Source organism: Bufo bufo, chromosome 2 (genome assembly GCF_905171765.1).
Source record: "Bufo bufo chromosome 2, aBufBuf1.1, whole genome shotgun sequence".
NCBI classification, from domain to species: domain Eukaryota; kingdom Metazoa; phylum Chordata; class Amphibia; order Anura; family Bufonidae; genus Bufo; species Bufo bufo.
In genome coordinates this window covers 836009494-836031923 of record NC_053390.1, presented here as the reverse complement: position 1 = coordinate 836031923, position 22430 = coordinate 836009494, and the positions used below count along the sequence as shown (strand labels likewise).

Here is a 22430-nt window from a genome sequence, read left to right as displayed (position 1 = left end):
TCTGGACATAGCCAGCGGCCGTTTGACGCCCCTGCACTTCCTGAAGGAAAAAGCCCCCCAGACCATTATGGCGCCCCCTCCACTGTGGCGCGTAGAAAACATCTCAGGTGGGATCTGCTTGTCATGCCAGTAACGTTGGAAACCATCAGGACCATCAAGGTTACATTTTTTCTCATCAGAGAATAAACCTTTCTTCCACCTTTGAATGTCCCATGTTTGGTGCTCTCTTGCAAAGTCCAAACGAGCAGTTCTGTGGCGTTCAAGGAGACGAGGTCTTTGAAGACGTTTTTTGTTTTTGAAGCCCTTCAGTCTCAGGTGCCGTCTGATGGTTATGGGGCTGCAGTCAGCACCAGTAAGGGCCTTAATTTGGGTGGAGGATCGTCCAGTGTCTTGACGGACAGCCAATTGGATCCTCCGGCTCAGTGCTGAGGACATTTTTTTGGGGTCTTCCACTTGACTTTTTTGTTCCATAACCCTCAGGATCATTTAAGAAATTCCCAATGACTGTCTTCCTGCGTCCGACCTCAGCAGCGATGGCGGCTGTGAGAGACCCTGCTTATGCCGTTCAACAACCCGACCACGTTCAAAAAGGGAGAGTTTTTTTGCCTTTGCCATCACAACGTGTGACTACCTGACAGAAGATGACAATGAATCCACATCTTTGCACGGATTCGGCCTTTTAAAGGCATGTGGTGCTAAAATGTGGATTAGAGGAAAAACAGCCTGTTCCAGTTTATTTGTTGTTCTCATTAAATTGAATGCTCAAAAACTGTTCTGTCTCCCTCCCATTTCTTCTTGTTGCATGGTGAAGCTCTACTTGGAACCTTGTTAGGATCCAGCCATGCTACATAGGATTTTTTGCCATTTTTCAAGTGGTCTTAAACTTTTGGTCAGGACTGTACATACGGTCGTGTGCACGAGGCCTAATGGTAAGGACACAGAGAATGAAGGTCAACACCGTAGAGACAGGACCCATAAACCTGGGGCAGAATTCCACCCCATTTGGAACGTCCCTGCTTCCCACTACATTATAGGACATATTACCCGGCCCCATTAGAAAGTACAGCTTATCCCACAGAAGTCCTCATATGGGTGAGCACCGGAGAAAATAAAAAAGTGACGGCCTTGAGAAGGGCAGGAGTGAAGAAAAATGTAAAAACGAAAAATCCCTTGGAACTCCTGGGATTCTTCTGACGGATGTCTGTGCTTCACAGCGTGTGATGAACCAACCAATATCCTGCCTTCTGATTGGCTGACGGGCTGCCTGGAAAGCACTGTGGACAAGGCCGCCAGCCGTAGCCCCTCCCAGGGTCATGTGAGCCTCCGTTTTAATCCTCTTTCCCTAATAAAGTAAAATGGCGGGGGTTCCTTTTCTGTGGCAAAATGAATTGCTTGGCAGATAGATTTCCTGCCCATTCCGATTAGTTTAGAACCCATTGGCTCATCTCCAGTGGCCTGTATGTCCATGTGGCCATGACTTCACCACAACCAATCACAGCGCAGCTTTCATTTTTTCCACAGCAGGTTAAGGAATAAAAGCTTTGATGTGATTGGTTGCTATGTACATAACTGGGGGTTACTACGTACTGTAACTTTTCATCAGAAGTCACATGATGTGACACAGCGCCACCTGCTGGACGGAGGCCTGCCGCAGCGGGATGTCGTCTCCATGAGCGGGTACACCAGAGACTACCGGTAATCTCCCGGGGAGAACCAAAGCCCTGAGGACAGACCGGATAGGTCCTATAACTCCCCGACAGGGTGCGCCCGCTGCCGGTCAACAAGAGAAACGCAGGCTTCAACAACATGGCGACTCCTTGTACACCACGTGATGCCAAGAGTGACGTCAGCATTCCGCGCCGGAAGCAGCGAGGACACTGTAGGAGCACAGGTGAGAGAGGGCGGGGCCCCGTGTACTGTGTGCGGAGTCATCTGTGGCCCCCCGAGCTGTACGTGCGGGGGCGGCTGTAGTGATGCCATGTGTACCCATATCTGTGTGTGCCCCCTGTATGTATATATCTGTATACTATACCTCTCCTGTATATATGTATTCTATACCTCTCCTCCTGTATATGTGTATTCTATACCTCTCCTCCTGTATATATGTATTCTATACCTCTCCTCCTGTATATATGTGTATTCTATACCTCTCCTCCTGTATATGTGTATTCTATACCTCTCCTCCTGTATATATCTGTATTCTATACCTCTCCTCCTGTATATGTGTATTCTATACCTCTCCTCCTGTATATCTGTATTCTATACCTCTCCTCCTGTATATGTGTATTCTATACCTCTCCTCCTGTATATATGTATTCTATACCTCTCCTCCTGTATATCTGTATTCTATACCTCTCCTCCTGTATATGTGTATTCTATACCTCTCCTCCTGTATATCTGTATTCTATACCTCTCCTCCTGTATATATGTGTATTCTATACCTCTCCTCCTGTATATGTGTATTCTATACCTCTCCTCCTGTATATCTGTATTCTATACCTCTCCTCCTGTATATGTGTATTCTATACCTCTCCTCCTGTATATGTGTATTCTATACCTCTCCTCCTGTATATATGTATTCTATACCTCTCCTCCTGTATATATGTATTCTATACCTCTCCTCCTGTATATATGTATTCTATACCTCTCCTCCTGTATATATGTGTATTCTATACCTCTCCTCCTGTATATATGTGTATTCTATACCTCTCCTCCTGTATATATCTGTATTCTATACCTCTCCTCCTGTATATGTGTATTCTATACCTCTCCTCCTGTATATCTGTATTCTATACCTCTCCTCCTGTATATCTGTATTCTATACCTCTCCTCCTGTATATGTGTATTCTATACCTCTCCTCCTGTATATGTGTATTCTATACCTCTCCTCCTGTATATATGTATTCTATACCTCTCCTCATGTATATATGTATTCTATACCTCTCCTCCTGTATATATGTATTCTATACCTCTCCTCCTGTATATGTGTATTCTATACCTCTCCTCCTGTATATGTGTATTCTATACCTCTCCTCCTGTATATATGTGTATTCTATACCTCTCCTCCTGTATATGTGTATTCTATACCTCTCCTCATGTATATATGTATTCTATACCTCTCCTCCTGTATATGTGTATTCTATACCTCTCCTCCTGTATATGTGTATTCTATACCTCTCCTCATGTATATATGTATTCTATACCTCTCCTCCTGTATATATGTGTATTCTATACCTCTCCTCCTGTATATGTGTATTCTATACCTCTCCTCCTGTATATATGTGTATTCTATACCTCTCCTCCTGTATATGTGTATTCTATACCTCTCCTCCTGTATATATGTGTATTCTATACCTCTCCTCCTGTATATGTGTATTCTATACCTCTCCTCCTGTATATATGTGTATTCTATACCTCTCCTCCTGTATATATGTGTATTCTATACCTCTCCTCCTGTATATATGTGTATTCTATACCTCTCCTCCTGTATATATGTGTATTCTATACCTCTCCTCCTGTATATATATATTCTATACCTCTCCTCCTGTATATATATATTCTATACCTCTCCTCCTGTATATATATATTCTATACCTCTCCTCCTGTATATATGTATTCTATACCTCTCCTCCTGTATATGTGTATTCTATACCTCTCCTCCTGTATATATGTATTCTATACCTCTCCTCCTGTATATATGTGTATTCTATACCTCTCCTCCTGTATATGTGTATTCTATACCTCTCCTCCTGTATATATCTGTATTCTATACCTCTCCTCCTGTATATATGTATATTCTATACCTCTCCTCCTGTATATGTGTATTCTATACCTCTCCTCCTGTATATATGTATATTCTATACCTCTCCTCCTGTATATATGTATTCTATACCTCTCCTCCTGTATATGTATATTCTATACCTCTCCTCCTGTATATATGTATTCTATACCTCTCCTCCTGTATATGTGTATTCTATACCTCTCCTCCTGTATATCTGTATTCTATACCTCTCCTCCTGTATATATGTATTCTATACCTCTCCTCCTGTATATATGTGTATTCTATACCTCTCCTCCTGTATATGTATATTCTATACCTCTCCTCCTGTATATATGTATATTCTATACCTCTCCTCCTGTATATATATGTATTCTATACCTCTCCTCCTGTATATCTGTATTCTATACCTCTCCTCCTGTATATCTGTATTCTATACCTCTCCTCCTGTATATATGTATTCTATACCTCTCCTCCTGTATATGTATATTCTATACCTCTCCTCCTGTATATATGTGTATTCTATACCTCTCCTCCTGTATATATGTATTCTATACCTCTCCTCCTGTATATATGTATTCTATACCTCTCCTCCTGTATATCTGTATTCTATACCTCTCCTCCTGTATATATGTATTCTATACCTCTCCTCCTGTATATCTGTATCCTATACCTCTCCTCCTGTATATATGTGTATTCTATACCTCTCCTCCTGTATATGTGTATTCTATACCTCTCCTCCTGTATATCTGTATTCTATACCTCTCCTCCTGTATATGTGTATTCTATACCTCTCCTCCTGTATATATGTATTCTATACCTCTCCTCCTGTATATATGTATTCTATACCTCTCCTCATGTATATATGTATTCTATACCTCTCCTCCTGTATATATGTATTCTATACCTCTCCTCCTGTATATGTGTATTCTATACCTCTCCTCCTGTATATATGTATTCTATACCTCTCCTCCTGTATATATGTATTCTATACCTCTCCTCCTGTATATATGTGTATTCTATACCTCTCCTCCTGTATATGTGTATTCTATACCTCTCCTCCTGTATATATCTGTATTCTATACCTCTCCTCCTGTATATGTGTATTCTATACCTCTCCTCCTGTATATCTGTATTCTATACCTCTCCTCCTGTATATGTGTATTCTATACCTCTCCTCCTGTATATATGTATTCTATACCTCTCCTCCTGTATATCTGTATTCTATACCTCTCCTCCTGTATATCTGTATTCTATACCTCTCCTCCTGTATATATGTGTATTCTATACCTCTCCTCCTGTATATGTGTATTCTATACCTCTCCTCCTGTATATCTGTATTCTATACCTCTCCTCCTGTATATGTGTATTCTATACCTCTCCTCCTGTATATATGTATTCTATACCTCTCCTCCTGTATATATGTATTCTATACCTCTCCTCCTGTATATATGTATTCTATACCTCTCCTCCTGTATATATGTATTCTATACCTCTCCTCCTGTATATATGTGTATTCTATACCTCTCCTCCTGTATATATGTGTATTCTATACCTCTCCTCCTGTATATATCTGTATTCTATACCTCTCCTCCTGTATATGTGTATTCTATACCTCTCCTCCTGTATATCTGTATTCTATACCTCTCCTCCTGTATATGTGTATTCTATACCTCTCCTCCTGTATATGTGTATTCTATACCTCTCCTCCTGTATATATGTATTCTATACCTCTCCTCATGTATATATGTATTCTATACCTCTCCTCCTGTATATATGTATTCTATACCTCTCCTCCTGTATATATGTATTCTATACCTCTCCTCATGTATATATGTATTCTATACCTCTCCTCCTGTATATGTGTATTCTATACCTCTCCTCCTGTATATGTGTATTCTATACCTCTCCTCATGTATATATGTATTCTATACCTCTCCTCATGTATATATGTATTCTATACCTCTCCTCCTGTATATATATGTATTCTATACCTCTCCTCCTGTATATCTGTATTCTATACCTCTCCTCCTGTATATCTGTATTCTATACCTCTCCTCCTGTATATATGTATTCTATACCTCTCCTCCTGTATATGTATATTCTATACCTCTCCTCCTGTATATATGTGTATTCTATACCTCTCCTCCTGTATATATGTATTCTATACCTCTCCTCCTGTATATATGTATTCTATACCTCTCCTCCTGTATATATGTGTATTCTATACCTCTCCTCCTGTATATATGTATTCTATACCTCTCCTCCTGTATATCTGTATCCTATACCTCTCCTCCTGTATATATGTGTATTCTATACCTCTCCTCCTGTATATGTGTATTCTATACCTCTCCTCCTGTATATGTGTATTCTATACCTCTCCTCCTGTATATGTGTATTCTATACCTCTCCTCCTGTATATATGTATTCTATACCTCTCCTCCTGTATATATGTATTCTATACCTCTCCTCCTGTATATATGTATTCTATACCTCTCCTCCTGTATATATGTGTATTCTATACCTCTCCTCCTGTATATGTGTATTCTATACCTCTCCTCCTGTATATATGTGTATTCTATACCTCTCCTCCTGTATATCTGTATTCTATACCTCTCCTCCTGTATATCTGTATTCTATACCTCTCCTCCTGTATATATGTATTCTATACCTCTCCTCATGTATATATGTATTCTATACCTCTCCTCCTGTATATATGTATTCTATACCTCTCCTCCTGTATATGTGTATTCTATACCTCTCCTCCTGTATATATGTATTCTATACCTCTCCTCCTGTATATATGTATTCTATACCTCTCCTCCTGTATATATGTGTATTCTATACCTCTCCTCCTGTATATGTGTATTCTATACCTCTCCTCCTGTATATATCTGTATTCTATACCTCTCCTCCTGTATATGTGTATTCTATACCTCTCCTCCTGTATATCTGTATTCTATACCTCTCCTCCTGTATATGTGTATTCTATACCTCTCCTCCTGTATATATGTATTCTATACCTCTCCTCCTGTATATCTGTATTCTATACCTCTCCTCCTGTATATCTGTATTCTATACCTCTCCTCCTGTATATATGTGTATTCTATACCTCTCCTCCTGTATATGTGTATTCTATACCTCTCCTCCTGTATATCTGTATTCTATACCTCTCCTCCTGTATATGTGTATTCTATACCTCTCCTCCTGTATATGTGTATTCTATACCTCTCCTCCTGTATATATGTATTCTATACCTCTCCTCCTGTATATATGTATTCTATACCTCTCCTCCTGTATATATGTATTCTATACCTCTCCTCCTGTATATATGTGTATTCTATACCTCTCCTCCTGTATATATGTGTATTCTATACCTCTCCTCCTGTATATATCTGTATTCTATACCTCTCCTCCTGTATATGTGTATTCTATACCTCTCCTCCTGTATATCTGTATTCTATACCTCTCCTCCTGTATATCTGTATTCTATACCTCTCCTCCTGTATATGTGTATTCTATACCTCTCCTCCTGTATATGTGTATTCTATACCTCTCCTCCTGTATATATGTATTCTATACCTCTCCTCATGTATATATGTATTCTATACCTCTCCTCCTGTATATATGTATTCTATACCTCTCCTCCTGTATATGTGTATTCTATACCTCTCCTCCTGTATATGTGTATTCTATACCTCTCCTCCTGTATATATGTGTATTCTATACCTCTCCTCCTGTATATGTGTATTCTATACCTCTCCTCATGTATATATGTATTCTATACCTCTCCTCCTGTATATGTGTATTCTATACCTCTCCTCCTGTATATGTGTATTCTATACCTCTCCTCATGTATATATGTATTCTATACCTCTCCTCCTGTATATATGTGTATTCTATACCTCTCCTCCTGTATATGTGTATTCTATACCTCTCCTCCTGTATATATGTGTATTCTATACCTCTCCTCCTGTATATGTGTATTCTATACCTCTCCTCCTGTATATATGTGTATTCTATACCTCTCCTCCTGTATATGTGTATTCTATACCTCTCCTCCTGTATATATGTGTATTCTATACCTCTCCTCCTGTATATATGTGTATTCTATACCTCTCCTCCTGTATATATGTGTATTCTATACCTCTCCTCCTGTATATATGTGTATTCTATACCTCTCCTCCTGTATATATATATTCTATACCTCTCCTCCTGTATATGTGTATTCTATACCTCTCCTCCTGTATATATGTATTCTATACCTCTCCTCCTGTATATATGTATTCTATACCTCTCCTCCTGTATATATATATGTATTCTATACCTCTCCTCCTGTATATATATGTATTCTATACCTCCCCTCCTGTATATATATGTATTCTATACCTCCGCTCCTGTATATATATATATATTCTATACCTCTCCTCCTATATATATATGTATTCTATACCTCTCCTCCTATATATATATGTATTCTATACCTCTCCTCCTGTATATATGTATTCTATACCTCTGCTCCTGTATGTGTATTCTATACCTCTCCTCCTGTATATATATGTATTCTATACCTCTCCTCCTGTATATATGTATTCTATACCTCTGCTCCTGTATATGTGTATTCTATACCTCTCCTCCTGTATATATATGTATTCTATACCTCTCCTCCTGTATATATGTATTCTATACCTCTCCTCCTGTATATATGTATTCTATACCTCTCCTCCTGTATATATGTGTTCTATACCTCTCCTCCTGTATATATGTGTTCTATACCTCTCCTCCTGTATATATGTGTTCTATACCTCTCCTCCTGTATATATGTGTTCTATACCTCTCCTCCTGTATATATGTGTATTCTATACCTCTCCTCCTGTATATATGTGTTCTATACCTCTCCTCCTGTATATATGTGTATTCTATACCTCTCCTCCTGTATATATATGTATTCTATACCTCTCCTCCTGTATATATATGTATTCTATACCTCTCCTCCTGTATATATGTGTATTCTATACCTCTCCTCCTGTATATATGTGTATTCTATACCTCTCCTCCTGTATATATGTGTATTCTATACCTCTGCTCCTGTATATGTGTATTCTATACCTCTCCTCCTGTATATATATGTATTCTATACCTCTCCTCCTGTATATATGTGTTCTATACCTCTCCTCCTGTATATATGTATTCTATACCTCTCCTCCTGTATTTATGTATTCTATACCTCTGCTCCTGTATATATGTATTCTATACCTGTCCTGTATATATGTATTCTATACCTCTCCTCCTGTATATGTGTATGAGTGTGTATATGTGTGTGTGTGTGTGTGTGTGTGTGTGTGTGTGTATATATATATATATATATATATCAGACATACATATATATACTAGTAGAAGGACCCGCACGGGTATATTTCATCTAATGTTTCTGTGTGTTGTCAAAAGATATCGACAGTATCCCCCTTAACACTGACCCCCCCACAGTGCCCCACCACTTTAAATTGGGACCTCCACAACAGCCCATCCCCTTAACTTTGCCCTTCACAGCAGCCCGCCCCTTTAACAGTTAGTTTCACAGCACCCATAGAAACATAGAAACATAGAATGTGTCGACAGATAAGAACCATTTGGCCCATCTAGTCTGCCCAATATACTGAGTACTATGGATAGCCCCCGGCCCTATCTTATATGAAGGATGGCCTTATGCCTATCCCATGCATGCTTAACCTCCTCCACTGTATTTGCAGCTATCACTTCTGCAGGAAGGCTATTCCATGCATCCACTACTCTCTCAGTAAAGTAATACTTCCTGATATTACTTTTAAACCTTTGCCCCTCTAATTTAAAACTATGTCCTCTTGTAGCAGTTTTTCTTCTTTTAAATCTTCTCTCCTCTTTTCCCTTGTTGATTCCCTTTATGTATTTAGCAGTTTCTCTCATCTCCCCTCTGTCTCGTCTTTCTTCCAAGCTCTACATGTTAAGGTCCTTTAACCTTTCCTGGTAAGTTTTATCCTGCAATCCATGTACTAGTTTAGTGTCTCTTCTCTGAACTCTCTCCAAAGTATCAGTATCCTTCTGGAGATATGGTCTCCAGTACTGCGCACAATACTCCAGATGAGGTCTCACTAGTGCTCTGTAGAGCGGCATGAGCGCCTCCCTCTGTCTACTGGTAATGCCTCTCCCTATACACCCCAGCATTCTGCTAGCATCTCCTGCTGCTCTATGACATGGTCTGCCTACCTTTAAGTCTTCTGAAATAATGACCCCTAAATCCCTTTCCTCAGACACTGAGGTTAGGACTGTATCACTGATTTTATATTCTGCTCTTGGGTTTTTACGCCCCAGGTGCATTATCTTGCACTTATCAATATAAAATTTTAGTTGCCAGATTTTTGACCGTTCCTCTAGTTTTCCTAAGTCCTTTTCCATTTGGTGTATCCCTCCAGGAACATCAACCCTGTTACAAATCTTTGTGTCATCAGCAAAAAGACAAACCTTACCATCGAGGCCTTCTGCAATGTCGCTGATAAAGATATTAAAGCGAACCTTTCACCAGGATTTCACTTAATAAACTATCACCAGCACCTTATAGATCATCCTCATTGTGTTAGCACACGGTCTTGTCCCGCTTTTCTGCCATGTATATGCATGGAAAAATTGCCTTATAAAGTCCTCGTCTCCAGCTCCTGAAGTCACGGTAGAAGTCAAGGGGGTAGCCCTTCCCTCACTCCCCTGCCCTAACCCCGCCTCTAAGCAGTGTAATTGACACCCGGCTCAGTCGCCGGGACTGCTCTTGTACAGGCGGCGCATGCGCCGTCGGACTCAAGCGCAATCCTGTAACTGAATCGCGCATGCGCCGTCCCCGATGCCTGCCTATCTTCTCTTCCTCATGCGCGATTCAGTTACAGGATCGCGCTGGAGTCCGACGGCGCATGCGCCGCCTGTACAAGCGCGGTCCCGGCGACTGAGCCAGGTGTCAATTAGACTGCTTAGAGGCGGGGTTAGGGCAGGGGAGTTACAGCCTGGAGTGAGGGAAGGGCTACCCCCTTGACTTCTACCGTGACTTGTGGAGCTGGAGAAGAGGACTTTATAGGGCGATTTTTTTCATGCATATACATGGCAGAAAAGCAGGACAAGAGCGTGTGCGAACACCATGAGGATGATCTACAAGGTACTTTTGATAGTTTATTAAGTGAAATCCAGGTGAAAGGTTTGCTTTAAACAATATGGGTCCCAGAACAGACCCCTGAGGTACCCCACTGGTAACAAGACCTTGGTCTGAATATACTCCATTGACTACGACCCTCTGTTGTCTGTCCCTCAGCCACTGCCTAATCCATTCAACAATATGGGAGTCCAAGCCCAAAGACTGCACTTTATTGATAAGCCTTCTATGTGGGACAGTATCAAAAGCCTTACTAAAGTCTAGATAAGCGATGTCTACTGCACCTCCACCGTCTATTATTTTAGTCACCCAATCAAAAAAAATCTATAAGATTAGTTTGACATGATCTCCCTGAAGTAAACCCATGCTGTTTTTCATCTTTCAGTCCATGGGATTTTAGATGGTCCACAATCCTCTCCTTAAGTATGGTTTCCATTCATTTCCCCACTATTGACAGTGACCTCCTCTGGGGTCCACTCCTTTAACAGTGACCTCCATATGGGACCGTCCCCTTATCTGTGACCTCCATTATTCCCGGCCTCCTTAACAGTGATCTCCACAGCAGTTGCCCCTTTAATAGTGATCCCTGCCCCCTTAACAGTGACCTCCACAGTGCCCGCCCCTTTAACAGTGACCTCCACAGCAGCTGGCCCTTTAATGCTAGGGCTAAACGACGACATGTGTCGCACAACATTTTGTATCAATAATTCTTATGATAGTCTATGGTGCTGCAACTGCGACACGACTGTTGCAAAACATCTATCCAACACCATAGACTATCATTGTAAAAATTGTCTTGCCACATTAATGTAGCACTGTAGTTGTTCCCTATGTGTCGTGCGACTTAGCTTAAAGCTGACCTACAGCAGTGAAGAGAAATGGCTGGGTTGTTATAGAAACCTGGAGTAAAACTGTGTGTATGTGGAGACTAAGGACCTGCAAGCTTCTATTGGCTGATAAGGGACATGTGACCGTGGGTATGGCAGTTGGGATATGAGGAGAAAGACTTGCAGGCTTGTATTGGCTAATGTGGGTCATTTTTTAGGAATATCTCAGGAACGGTACGTCCTAGTTTTACTCCAGTTTTCCATAACAACTCAGCCATTTTTCTTCACTGCTGTAGGTCAGCTCTAAAGTGGCAGGACGCTGTGGATGACACTGTTAAGGGAGCGGAGTGCTGTGGATGACACTTAAGGGAGCGGAGTGCTGTGGAGGTCACAGTTCAGGGGGCAGGTAGGGTGGCCATTCAGGCCAGCCTTAAAAAAAAAGACTTAAAACCCCCGCCCACAGGTCCCGCTAAACGACGCCCCTGACTGGTTAGGCCACGCCCCTACCACTCCACAGCCGCCGGGTATTGAAAAATTGAAGGTAAAAATCAGCTTCTTTCAGCTGTAGGGGATCGAGGGAGGGTGACTTTCTTCCTGCAGCTCACACTCAGACAGCACAGTGCTGCTGTCTGAGAGTGAGCGGTTCAAAAGGACATCCCTGTGTCTGTCCAGGCCCTGCGCCAGACGGAGGACAGAGAGTCTGAAAGTCGGACTGTCCGGCCTAAAACCGGACCTCTGGCCACCCTAGGGGCAGGCTGCTGTGGAGGTCACAGTTAGGGGGGTTGGGGTGTTGTGGAAATCACTGTTAAGGAGATGGGGTACTGTGGAGGTCACTAATAAAGGGGCGTCCTGTGGAGGTCACTGTTAAGGGAGCAAGATGCTGTGGAGGTCTCTGTTAAAGGGGCAGGGAACAGTGGAGGTCACAGTTAAGGGGACAGCCTGCTATGGAGGTCAGTGTTAAGGGGGCGGCTGCTGTGGAGGTCACTGTTATGGGGGATACTGTCTATATCTTTTAGCAACACATAGAAACATGAAAAAGATGAAATATACCGGAGCGAAGCCGCGTCCTCCTGCTAGTACTTTATACACAGCGTATTCCCCGCTGGGTCTTCTACATCAGCACATATACAGTATATATGGCCTCCTGTATGGACAGTGATTATACATCATGCAGCGTTTCCTCCTTATGCTGTCCCCATATACTACCGCCTGCTCTGTGCCCTGTCAGTATAGTATATAGCGGTGGTATATACAGTATGTGTAGTATACACTGGTCCCTCAAGTTACAATACTGATTGGTTCCAGGACGACCATTGGATGTTGAGTAATCGGTTCTAAAGCCTCAAAATGTCATCCAAGATGAAGGAAAATAAGCAGATAACGAAGTCCGATAAATCGGGTCCTTCCATGTGGCAGTCGGGGATAGCTGCTAAGTGGCGACTAAGGCTACGTACACATCTGCGTTTTCCTTTCCGATTTTGAGATCCAGCAGAGGATGTGAAAACCGCAGGAGAATACACCTCATTGATGAATACAACCGTCTGCATCTGTTCAGAATGGATCCGGTTGTATGATATCGTAAATGAACATGCCGATCCGGCATCAAGTACTGGAAATATTTTGTGTCTGAAAAAAAACGGATCTGGCACCATTGACTCAGTTTGCCGTGCCGCACACCAAAACGCTGCTTGCAGTATGAAAACAAGACGGAGCGGAACGCATTCTGGTGACTCCATTCTGGTTTGTCCTCATTGACAACGAATGGGGACAAAACCTGAAGCGTTTCCCTCCTGTGCCGGACCTAAAACCGGAAAGGAAAACGCAGATGTGAGAGTAGCCTAATCCAGATTGGTTGGATCTCAGTCTGAGGCCTCGTATTTAAAGTCTTGTTTCAACTTCCGATGGGTCAGAAAAGGGCATTGGACAGTCGTGGTAAGCGGAACGTCTGGTCCTTTATAAGGTCTTACAATTAGGTGAATGCAACCTCAGATGTGATATATGTGACAAATGGAAAAGCCGTGTGTCGCCCTAAGTCCACCCTTACTGCTCCCATAGGAATTGAAGGGCATCTGTCAGCAGTTTTGTACCTGTGACACTGGCTGACCTGTTACATGTGCACTTGGAAGATGAAGACATCTGTGTCGGTCTCATGTTCCTATGTGCCCGCATTGCTGAGAAAAGTGATGTTTTAATATATGCAAAAGAGCCTTTAGGAGCAACGGGGGCGTTACCATTACACCTAAAGGCTCTGCTCTCTCTACAACTGCCTCACCCCCTACACTTTGATTGACAGGGCCAGGTGTGATGACTTTTTCCCTGCCTGGTCCTGTCAATCAAAGTACAGAGGGCGCAGCAGTTGTAGAGAGAGCAGAGCCTCTAGGTGTAATGGTAACGCCCCTGTTGCTCCTAGAGGCTCATTTGCATATATTAAAACATCCTTTTTCTCAGCAATGTGGGACATATGAACATGGGACCAACATGGGGCCTTCAGCTGCCGAGTGCACATGTAACAGGTCAGCGAGTTTCATAGGCACAAAACTGCTGACAGATGCCCTTTAAGAGTGTAAGTAGAAGCCGGGAGCAGCAGATGTCCTTGATTTATTGACCACATCTCCAAGGAAGAAAGCAATCACCGATGATTTTAGAGGAGCAATTGTTGCTGCCATGAATCTGGGAATGGTTATAAGGCCATTTCTAAACAAGCTGAAGTCCATCATTCTACAGTTAGAAAGAGTATGGAAAACATTCAAGATGGTGGTCGATCTTCCCAGCAAATCCACCACAGAGGCAGACCGTGCAATGCTCAGATAACCTGCAAAAACCCAAGAGCTACATCGAAGACTCTACAGGCCGCCAGTGCCATCAGAAAACGACTGAACGGGTATGGCTTGTGTGGAAGGGCTGCCAGGAGAAAGCATCTTCTTTCTCAGGAGAACTGTTGTATCTGAAGAAACCACAAGATATCCAAAACCATAATGGAGATGGTTGACCATAATGCACTGCACAAAACCCAGCATCTCAGCACCACCACCTCATACCACCTGTCGAGCACGGTGGTGGAGGGGTGATGACTAGGGCTTGTTTTGCATGGATGAATACCCAGAAACCTCAATGAACGGAATTGAGCCAAATTAACTCCAAAACCATGTGAGAGACTGATATTCATCCAAAAGACAACGACTTCATGTTATTGCTGCTAAAGGTGGTTTTACCAGGTCTTGATTCATGGGGTGGACTTAGTTTTTCATGCACGGCTTCATTTTTGTTGAATAGATATTAGCACAGTGGAGTTTGTTGGGCTATGCTTCATATGAGGTTGGATTCACCTAATTGTAAGACCTTCTAAGGACCAGGTGTTTTTGTTTTTCTTGTGTCCATAATATTGAAAGCTGATGGACTTTGTTCTTCTCATGACGGTATATGTGTAGTATGTAGGTCTCCATATATTACCTGACTCTGGCCTCCTCCACTCTCTCTCTCCAGGCAGTGATGGTGGAGTACAAGATCCGCAGTTACGAGGGCTCTGACTATGAGGTGGTCCGGGATCTGTTCTCCCACGGGATGAGTGAATATATTCCCAGCGTCTGTATCCATGTGGTGAAGCGGCCATGGGTCCTGTTTGTCATTACCTGCATGTTCCTATCTTTGCTCTTCAGCTCTAAGTCCGTGATCCTCCCGGTCTTGGCCGTCACCCTCTCGTTGGCCTTGGGCCGCCATCTCCTTGGCTACTGCTGGAGCTTATACATCAACCATTGCTTGAAGGAAGACCTGCAGGACATTCAGAAGACCTACATGGAGGACAAGGGCTCACATTTCTGGGTGGCCGAGGTTGAGGACAGTGTGGTCGGGACAGTTGCAGCGAAGCCTTCAGATGAGAACCCAGACGAGCTGCAGCTGAAACGAATGTCTGTGAGGAATGACTTTCGTGGTCTCGGTATTGCCAAGGCCTTGTCCCGGGAGGTGATCAGTTTTGCCCGGCAGCGAGGTTACCAGTCAGTTGTCTTAAACACGTTGATGGTTCAGCGTGAGGCACAGAGGATGTACGAGAGTGTGGGCTTCAAGAAGTACACAGAGTTTGTGCTGCCCACCGTGTATGGGCAACTGGTTGACTTCACCATCTCCAAGTACCGTTACGATGTATTACCGGCAAAATGATGTGTCACCAGGATGCTGCTGCACAACCAGAACTCAGGGGACCGGTGGAGAATGCCGCCAATAATTGTCATCCTAGCGTGACCGCAGTCAGCTGTGCACGGGTTATTATATGGATTCATGTTTTTTTTATCTATAGAGGTGATTAAATGCACAGAACTCATTGCGTGGTTAGTGGACCCTGAATATAGACTGATTCAGAAGTAAATACTCCGTTGGGAGAACGGGCAAAGTCCTGGAGACGTCCTCTTTTGTCGAATATTCTAGGAATGCCTCCTTATAGAGAGTACCTAAACAGCGTGAGGAGGCTTATAGGCCAGGCAACGCTCCTCTTGAATCCTGGGCAGAGGGTTTGCAAATGAACTCTTGTCAAGCTCTGACTCTGATGCCACCAGATGTAAGGTAGTTATCCTATAAGTCAATGTTCAACCTTTTAGAGAGGCCTGGAGACATGGCTCGGATAATAAATAAGCCGGCCCCTCAGCAGTACAGAGCATTAAGGAGGAATAGTATCTCCTGAATCCTGACCAAGGCCTCTCACCCAGTTAAGCCAGTTCTCTCTGATCTGCAATGATGAGGGGCAATCACCCCGAAACAGCTGTCTGCAGATGAGATGCTGGCTTAGTTATTATCTGAGTCATATCTAAAGTCCTCTTAAAAGGTTGAATATTGACTTATAGGATAGCTGCTTTACATCTGGTGGCTTCAGAAGCGGAAATTGTTAAGACTCCAATCAAATATTCTATACAGTGATAAGAAATATGGCTGCCAGGACACCTTCCTAGAAAAAGAAAATATACATGACTGAATAGAAAAATTGTTTTACAGAAGATGATGGCTATATACTGGGGAAGGGGGAGCTAAATATAACACAGCTGACATATATACTTTACTTATTCTGTATTATACTCCAGAGCTGAACTCACTATTCTGCTGGTGCAGTCACTGTGTACATACATTACATTACTTATGATGTACTGATCCTGAGTTACGTCCTGTATTATACTTCAGTGCTGCACTCACTGTTGTGTAGGTTTCAGAGCTAAATTCTTCTGACATTCCCTGCTTGTTCAGAGTCTTTCTCTGGTTGTTTACACTGTAGGTGGATTCATTTTGTCAGGTTGCAGTTTACCCTATGGCCATTCAGGGTGGCTCAGGGCAGCGGATACAGATGGGCCCCTGTGGTGGGTGAGTGGTTGTAAGACCAGTGCTTATTATATCAACTTACCTCTGTTATCAGGGATCGGGGCTCTGAAGCTACAGGTGACTGGTCATAGGCTCGATTTGGCACCCACCCCACATCCAGTATGACTCCTACAAAGAAACCCACTGCTCTCTACAGCTGGCATGGAGGCACGCAGTAGATATGATAGGTTGGGGTCCCATCAGTGGGATAATATTGGTTACTACTTTAAGCACCCAGCAGAACTCTCTATGACAGTCTATGGGGGGTTCCTATTGTCTGACAAACTTTGTTAATGTGTGAAGCTCCATTACCCCCTTCCCCTGCAGCCCCCCTCATCACGGGCATGATTGCTCCACCAGGCTCTCTGGATGACAGTGTGTATGGGGCACTCTCTGGATGACAGTGTGTATGGGGCACTCTCTAGATGACACTGTGTATGGGGCACTCTCTGGATGACACTGTGTATGGGGCACTCTCTGGATGACACTGTGTATGGGGCACTCTCTGGATGACACTGTATGGGGCACTCTCTGGATGACACTGTGTATGGGGCACTCTCTGGATGACACTGTATGGGGCACTCTCTGGATGACACTGTGTATGGGGCACTCTCTGGATGACACTGTGTATGGGGCACTCTCTGGATGACACTGTGTATGGGGCACTCTCTGGATGACACTGTATGGGGCACTCTCTGGATGACACTGTGTATGGGGCACTCTCTGGATGACACTGTGTATGGGGCACTCTCTGGATGACACTGTGTATGGGGCACTCTCTGGATGACACTGTGTATGGGGCACTCTCTGGATGACACTGTGTATGGGGGCACTCTGGATGACGGTGTGTGTGTATGGGGAACTCTCTGGATGACGGTGTGTGTGTCTATGGCGCACTCTCGGGATGACGGTGTGTGTGTCTATGGCGCACTCTCGGGATGACGGTGTGTGTGTCTATGGCGCACTCTCGGGATGACGGTGTGTGTGTCTATGGCGCACTCTCGGGATGACGGTGTGTGTGTATGGCGCACTCTCGGGATGACGGTGTGTGTGTATGGGGCACTCTCGGGATGACGGTGTGTGTGTATGGGGCACTCTCGGGATGACGGTGTGTGTGTATGGGGCACTCTCGGGATGACGGTGTGTGTGTATGGGGCACTCTCGGGATGACGGTGTGTGTGTATGGGGCACTCTCGGGATGACGGTGTGTGTGTATGGGGCACTCTCGGGATGACGGTGTGTGTGTATGGGGCACTCTCGGGATGACTGTGTGTGTGTATGGGGCACTCTCGGGATGACGGTGTGTGTGTATGGGGCACTCTCGGGATGACGGTGTGTGTGTGTATGGGGCACTCTCGGGATGACACTGAACCTGCAGAACGACGGTTGGTGGGAAGTATGTCCTTCCCATGATGCACTGTTATGGAGCTGGGTGGGAAGAGGTGTTCAGTGTGTACTTCCATGTTTGCTTTGGCAGCCCCATCATCTGGCTCCTGTAGGTGCCTGCAGAAACATTATGGTTGTCACCCTGCTGTCCATGGAAGCAATGGCTGCTGTGATCGAGGGCGTAGGTCATGGAGGGTGTCACTGGGACCTGGATCCAGAGGACTTTAGTGTATCACAGGGAGATAGCCAGGTCCATAAATATTGGGACATCAACACAATTCTAACATTTCTGGCTCTATACACCTCCACAATGGATTTAAAATTAAACAAACAAGATGCACTTTACCTGCAGACTGTCAGCTTTAATTTGAGGGTATTTACATCCAGATCAGGTGAACGGTGCAGGAATTACAGCAGTTTGCATATTTTCCTCCCACTTGTTAAGGGACCAAAAGTAATGGGACAATTGGCTTCTCAGCTGTTCTATGGCCAGGTGTGTGTTATTCCCTCATTATCCCAATTACAATGAGCAGATAAAAGGTCCAGAGGTCATTTCCAGTCTGCTATTTTCATTTGGAATCTGTTGCTGTCAACTCTCAAGATGAGATCCAAAGAGCTGTCACTATCAGTGAAGCCATCATTAGGCTGAAAAAACAAAATAAACCCATCAGAGAGATAGCAAAAACATTAGGCCTGGCCAAAACAACTATTTGGAAGTTGGAACATTCTTAAAAAGAAGGAACGCACCGGTGAGCTCAGCAACACCAAAAGACCCGGAAGACCACGGAAAACAACTGTGATGGATGACCGAAGAATTCTTTCCCTGGTGAAGAAAACACCCTTCACAACAGTTGGCCAGATCAAGAACCCTCTCCAGGAGGTAGGTGTATGTGTGTCAAAGTCAACAATCAGGAGAAGACTTCACCAGAGTGAATACAGAGGGTTCACCACAAGATGTAAACCATTGGTGAGCCTCAAAAACAGGAAGGCCAGATTAGAGTTTGCCAAACGACATCTAAAAAAGCCTTCTCAGTTCTGGAACAACATCTTATGGACAGAGGAGACCAAGATCAACTTGTACCAGAGTGATGGGAAGAGAAGAGTATGGAGAAGGAAAGGATCTGCTCATGATCCTAAGCATACCACCTCATCAGTGAAGCATGGTGGTGGTAGTGTCATGGCGTGGACATGTATGGCTGCCAATGGAACTGGTTCTCCTGTATTTATTGATGATGTGACTGCTGACAAAAGCAGCAGGATGAATTCTGAAGTGTTTCGGGCAATATTATCTGCTCATATTCAGCCAAATGCTTCAGAACTCATTGGACGGCGCTTCACAGTGCAGATGGACAATGACCCAAAGCATACTGCAAAAGCAACCAAAGAGTTTTTTAAGGGAAAGAAGTGGAATGTTCTGCAATGGCCGAGTCAATCACCGGACCTGAATCCGATTGAGCATTTCACTTGCTGAAGACAAAACTGAAGTGAAAATGCCCCAAGAACAAGCAGGAACTGAAGACAGTTGCAGTAGAGGCCTGGCAGAGCATCACCAGGGATGGAACCAGCGTCTGGTGATGTCTATGCGTTCTAGACTTCAGGCTGTAATTGACTGCAAAGGATTTGCAACCAAGTATTAAAAAGTGAAAGTTTGATTTATGATTATTATTCTGTCCCATTACTTCTGGTCCCTTAACAAGTGGGAGGCACATATGTAACTGCTGTAATTCCTGCACCGTTCACCTGATTTGGATGTAAATCCCCTCAAATTACAGCTGACAGTCTGCAGGTAAAGCACATCTTGTTTGTTTCATTTCACATCCATTGTGGTGGTGTATAGAGCCAAACATGTTAGAATTGTTTCGATGTCCCACTATTTATGGACCTGACTGTATATTAAATTAACCACGGGAGTATAATGGTCACTAATGATAACCCCAAAAAATGGGTGCCCAATTACCCAATTGTAAATACAAAAAAGGAACAGAACTGGTGGGTAACCTCAAATAAGACTTAACTTTTAATACAACATTAAAAATACCCAAAAGTAGGCGAAAAGGTCGCTCTCCACAGTACAGGACACTTATTACAAATCACTCAATGGTGAAAAAGTTCTAAATTGCTATATGTAGTGCCAACATAGTTCCCTCGCTTGCTCCCTTCTCTGACGATACTGGGCCGTCACATGGCGCAGCGTAGGGACAACGTAGGATGAGTGGACATATAGGGGGGATCAATAGGAGGCCCAGTCTCTCTTTCCCTCCATTGCTCCCGTTCAGATCTGTTGGCACTACATATAGCAATTTAGAACTTTTTCACCATTGAGTGATTTGTAATGAGTGTAAGTGTCCTGTACTGTGGCGAGCGACCTTTTCGCCTGCTTTTGGGTATTTTTAATGTTGTATTAAAAGTTAAGTCTTATTTGAGGTTACCCACCAGTTCATTTTTTGTATCACAGGGAGATGACACCACGGAACCGCCCCGAGCACCACCCCACAAAGACAACGAATAAATCGGGGGGCCCCTCCCGGTACTCCGACCCCATCAATTCAATCGTCATGGGTACTTTGAAGGACGGCTCCCCTCGGCCAAGGGTGGACGGTAGAAGATCCCCCGTCTCTACTTTCTTCTTGTGGCATCAGGTCCACCCAAAGCTCCCTGTACACTACAACAAACTCCTCTCTGCTTTTATAATTCCCCCTGGCCTGGCAAGGGGCCTGAAAAATTACCAGCTCCCAATCTGCTCTCTGCTGACCGGTCCACCACCTTATAGAAGAGCCCAGACCTCCTCCTCCTCCAAGGCTCCCCGGACCTTCTGTCCAATATCTATCGAGGCCACCAGTAACACACCAAAAGGTTTACAACCCCCCACGAATGTTTGTAGATACTTGACGCCGGTAGAGTAAGATGGAGGTCATACACTGTCACAGAGGGGTTAATAATTGTACATATAGTGAGGACTCCGGCCACTCTGGGGTTAATGGAGTTTTATAATCCGCTGCCTGAACTGTGCCCCCTGCCATACACTGAATGCACAGAGAGGAAGCTGAGCCCCGCACGATGACTACTCCCAGGGTACGTACTACTTGTAGGGTATGGGACAGGGACCCCCAGGGGGGCCTATTATCGAGTGACTGCTGCAGGGTCGTCCTCTGGAGCAGAAAGTGCAGCAGGGGTCATTCTGTAGTATGGGGAGAGACCTGGATGACTTCACGCAGCACCTGTGTGCGGTTCATATTCACTTCTGATTGTCGATAATCGAGAACAGACGTGAACGGGGACGCCCCCTGCAGCGGGGGCACGCCATCATGGGGCTGGACGTTTGGCTGCGAGGGGTCAGGTCCGAACCAGTCTGCCGTTTTCGCCCCCACGTCATGCCGCCCCTGCGGTATGTACGGTGTGACAACCACTCGGCAGCGTGTTACAATGTGTCTCCTAAACATAAAAACTGCAACACCAAGAGGGAAAAGGCGTGGGATTACGTAAATCGACGGACAGGTTAATCATATGCAAATGTTAGAAAATAGAAACAAAATATTTAAAACATCTCGATTTATTCAGAATGGAGTGTGAGCGCCACATGTAGAAATCCACGCACTAAGGCCGCGTTCACGTCACCGCTTCATTTTCCGTTCTTCTGATCCGTGAGAAGAACATAAAAAAAATGGATCCTGTAAAAAAACGCAGCGCAGTATCCGTTTTTTTTTTTCTTAATTTTTTTTGTTCTTCTGACTGATAAGAAGAACGGAAAAATAACGGTGATGTGAACTCCCCCTTACTGACCTTGGCATGTGATCAGTGAGGTTATCAATGGTCGTCTGAGGAATGTTCTGCCAGGCTGGATACACCGAGGCAAAGGGATCGGCAAAGTGCTATGCAGGACGCTCATTGACTTTGCCCGGAAGAGAGGCTGCGAGGCCGTGGTCCTGAGCACCAC

The 22430-nt window shown here is 43.9% G+C and overlaps 1 protein-coding gene across 4 annotated transcripts; it reads left to right on the top strand.

The window, feature by feature from the left end:
* The first annotated feature begins 1760 nt into the window (after positions 1 to 1760).
* LOC120990548 (probable N-acetyltransferase camello) lies at positions 1761 to 16903 on the top strand. 4 transcript variants are annotated; one of them, XM_040419427.1, is made up of 2 exons: positions 1761 to 1891; positions 15257 to 16903. In XM_040419427.1, the coding sequence occupies exons 1-2, from the start codon at positions 1832 to 1834 to the stop codon at positions 15926 to 15928; spliced, it is 732 nt and encodes a 243-aa protein (XP_040275361.1). In that variant the 5' UTR covers positions 1761 to 1831; the 3' UTR covers positions 15929 to 16903. The 4 variants fall into 4 exon arrangements, with proteins under 4 accessions (XP_040275361.1, XP_040275363.1, XP_040275364.1 ...); XM_040419429.1 differs by having other exon boundaries at positions 1882 to 1949; positions 15257 to 16901; XM_040419430.1 differs by lacking the exon at positions 1761 to 1891 and adding an exon at positions 14633 to 14654 and having other exon boundaries at positions 15257 to 16901.
* The last annotated feature ends 5527 nt before the right edge of the window (positions 16904 to 22430 follow it).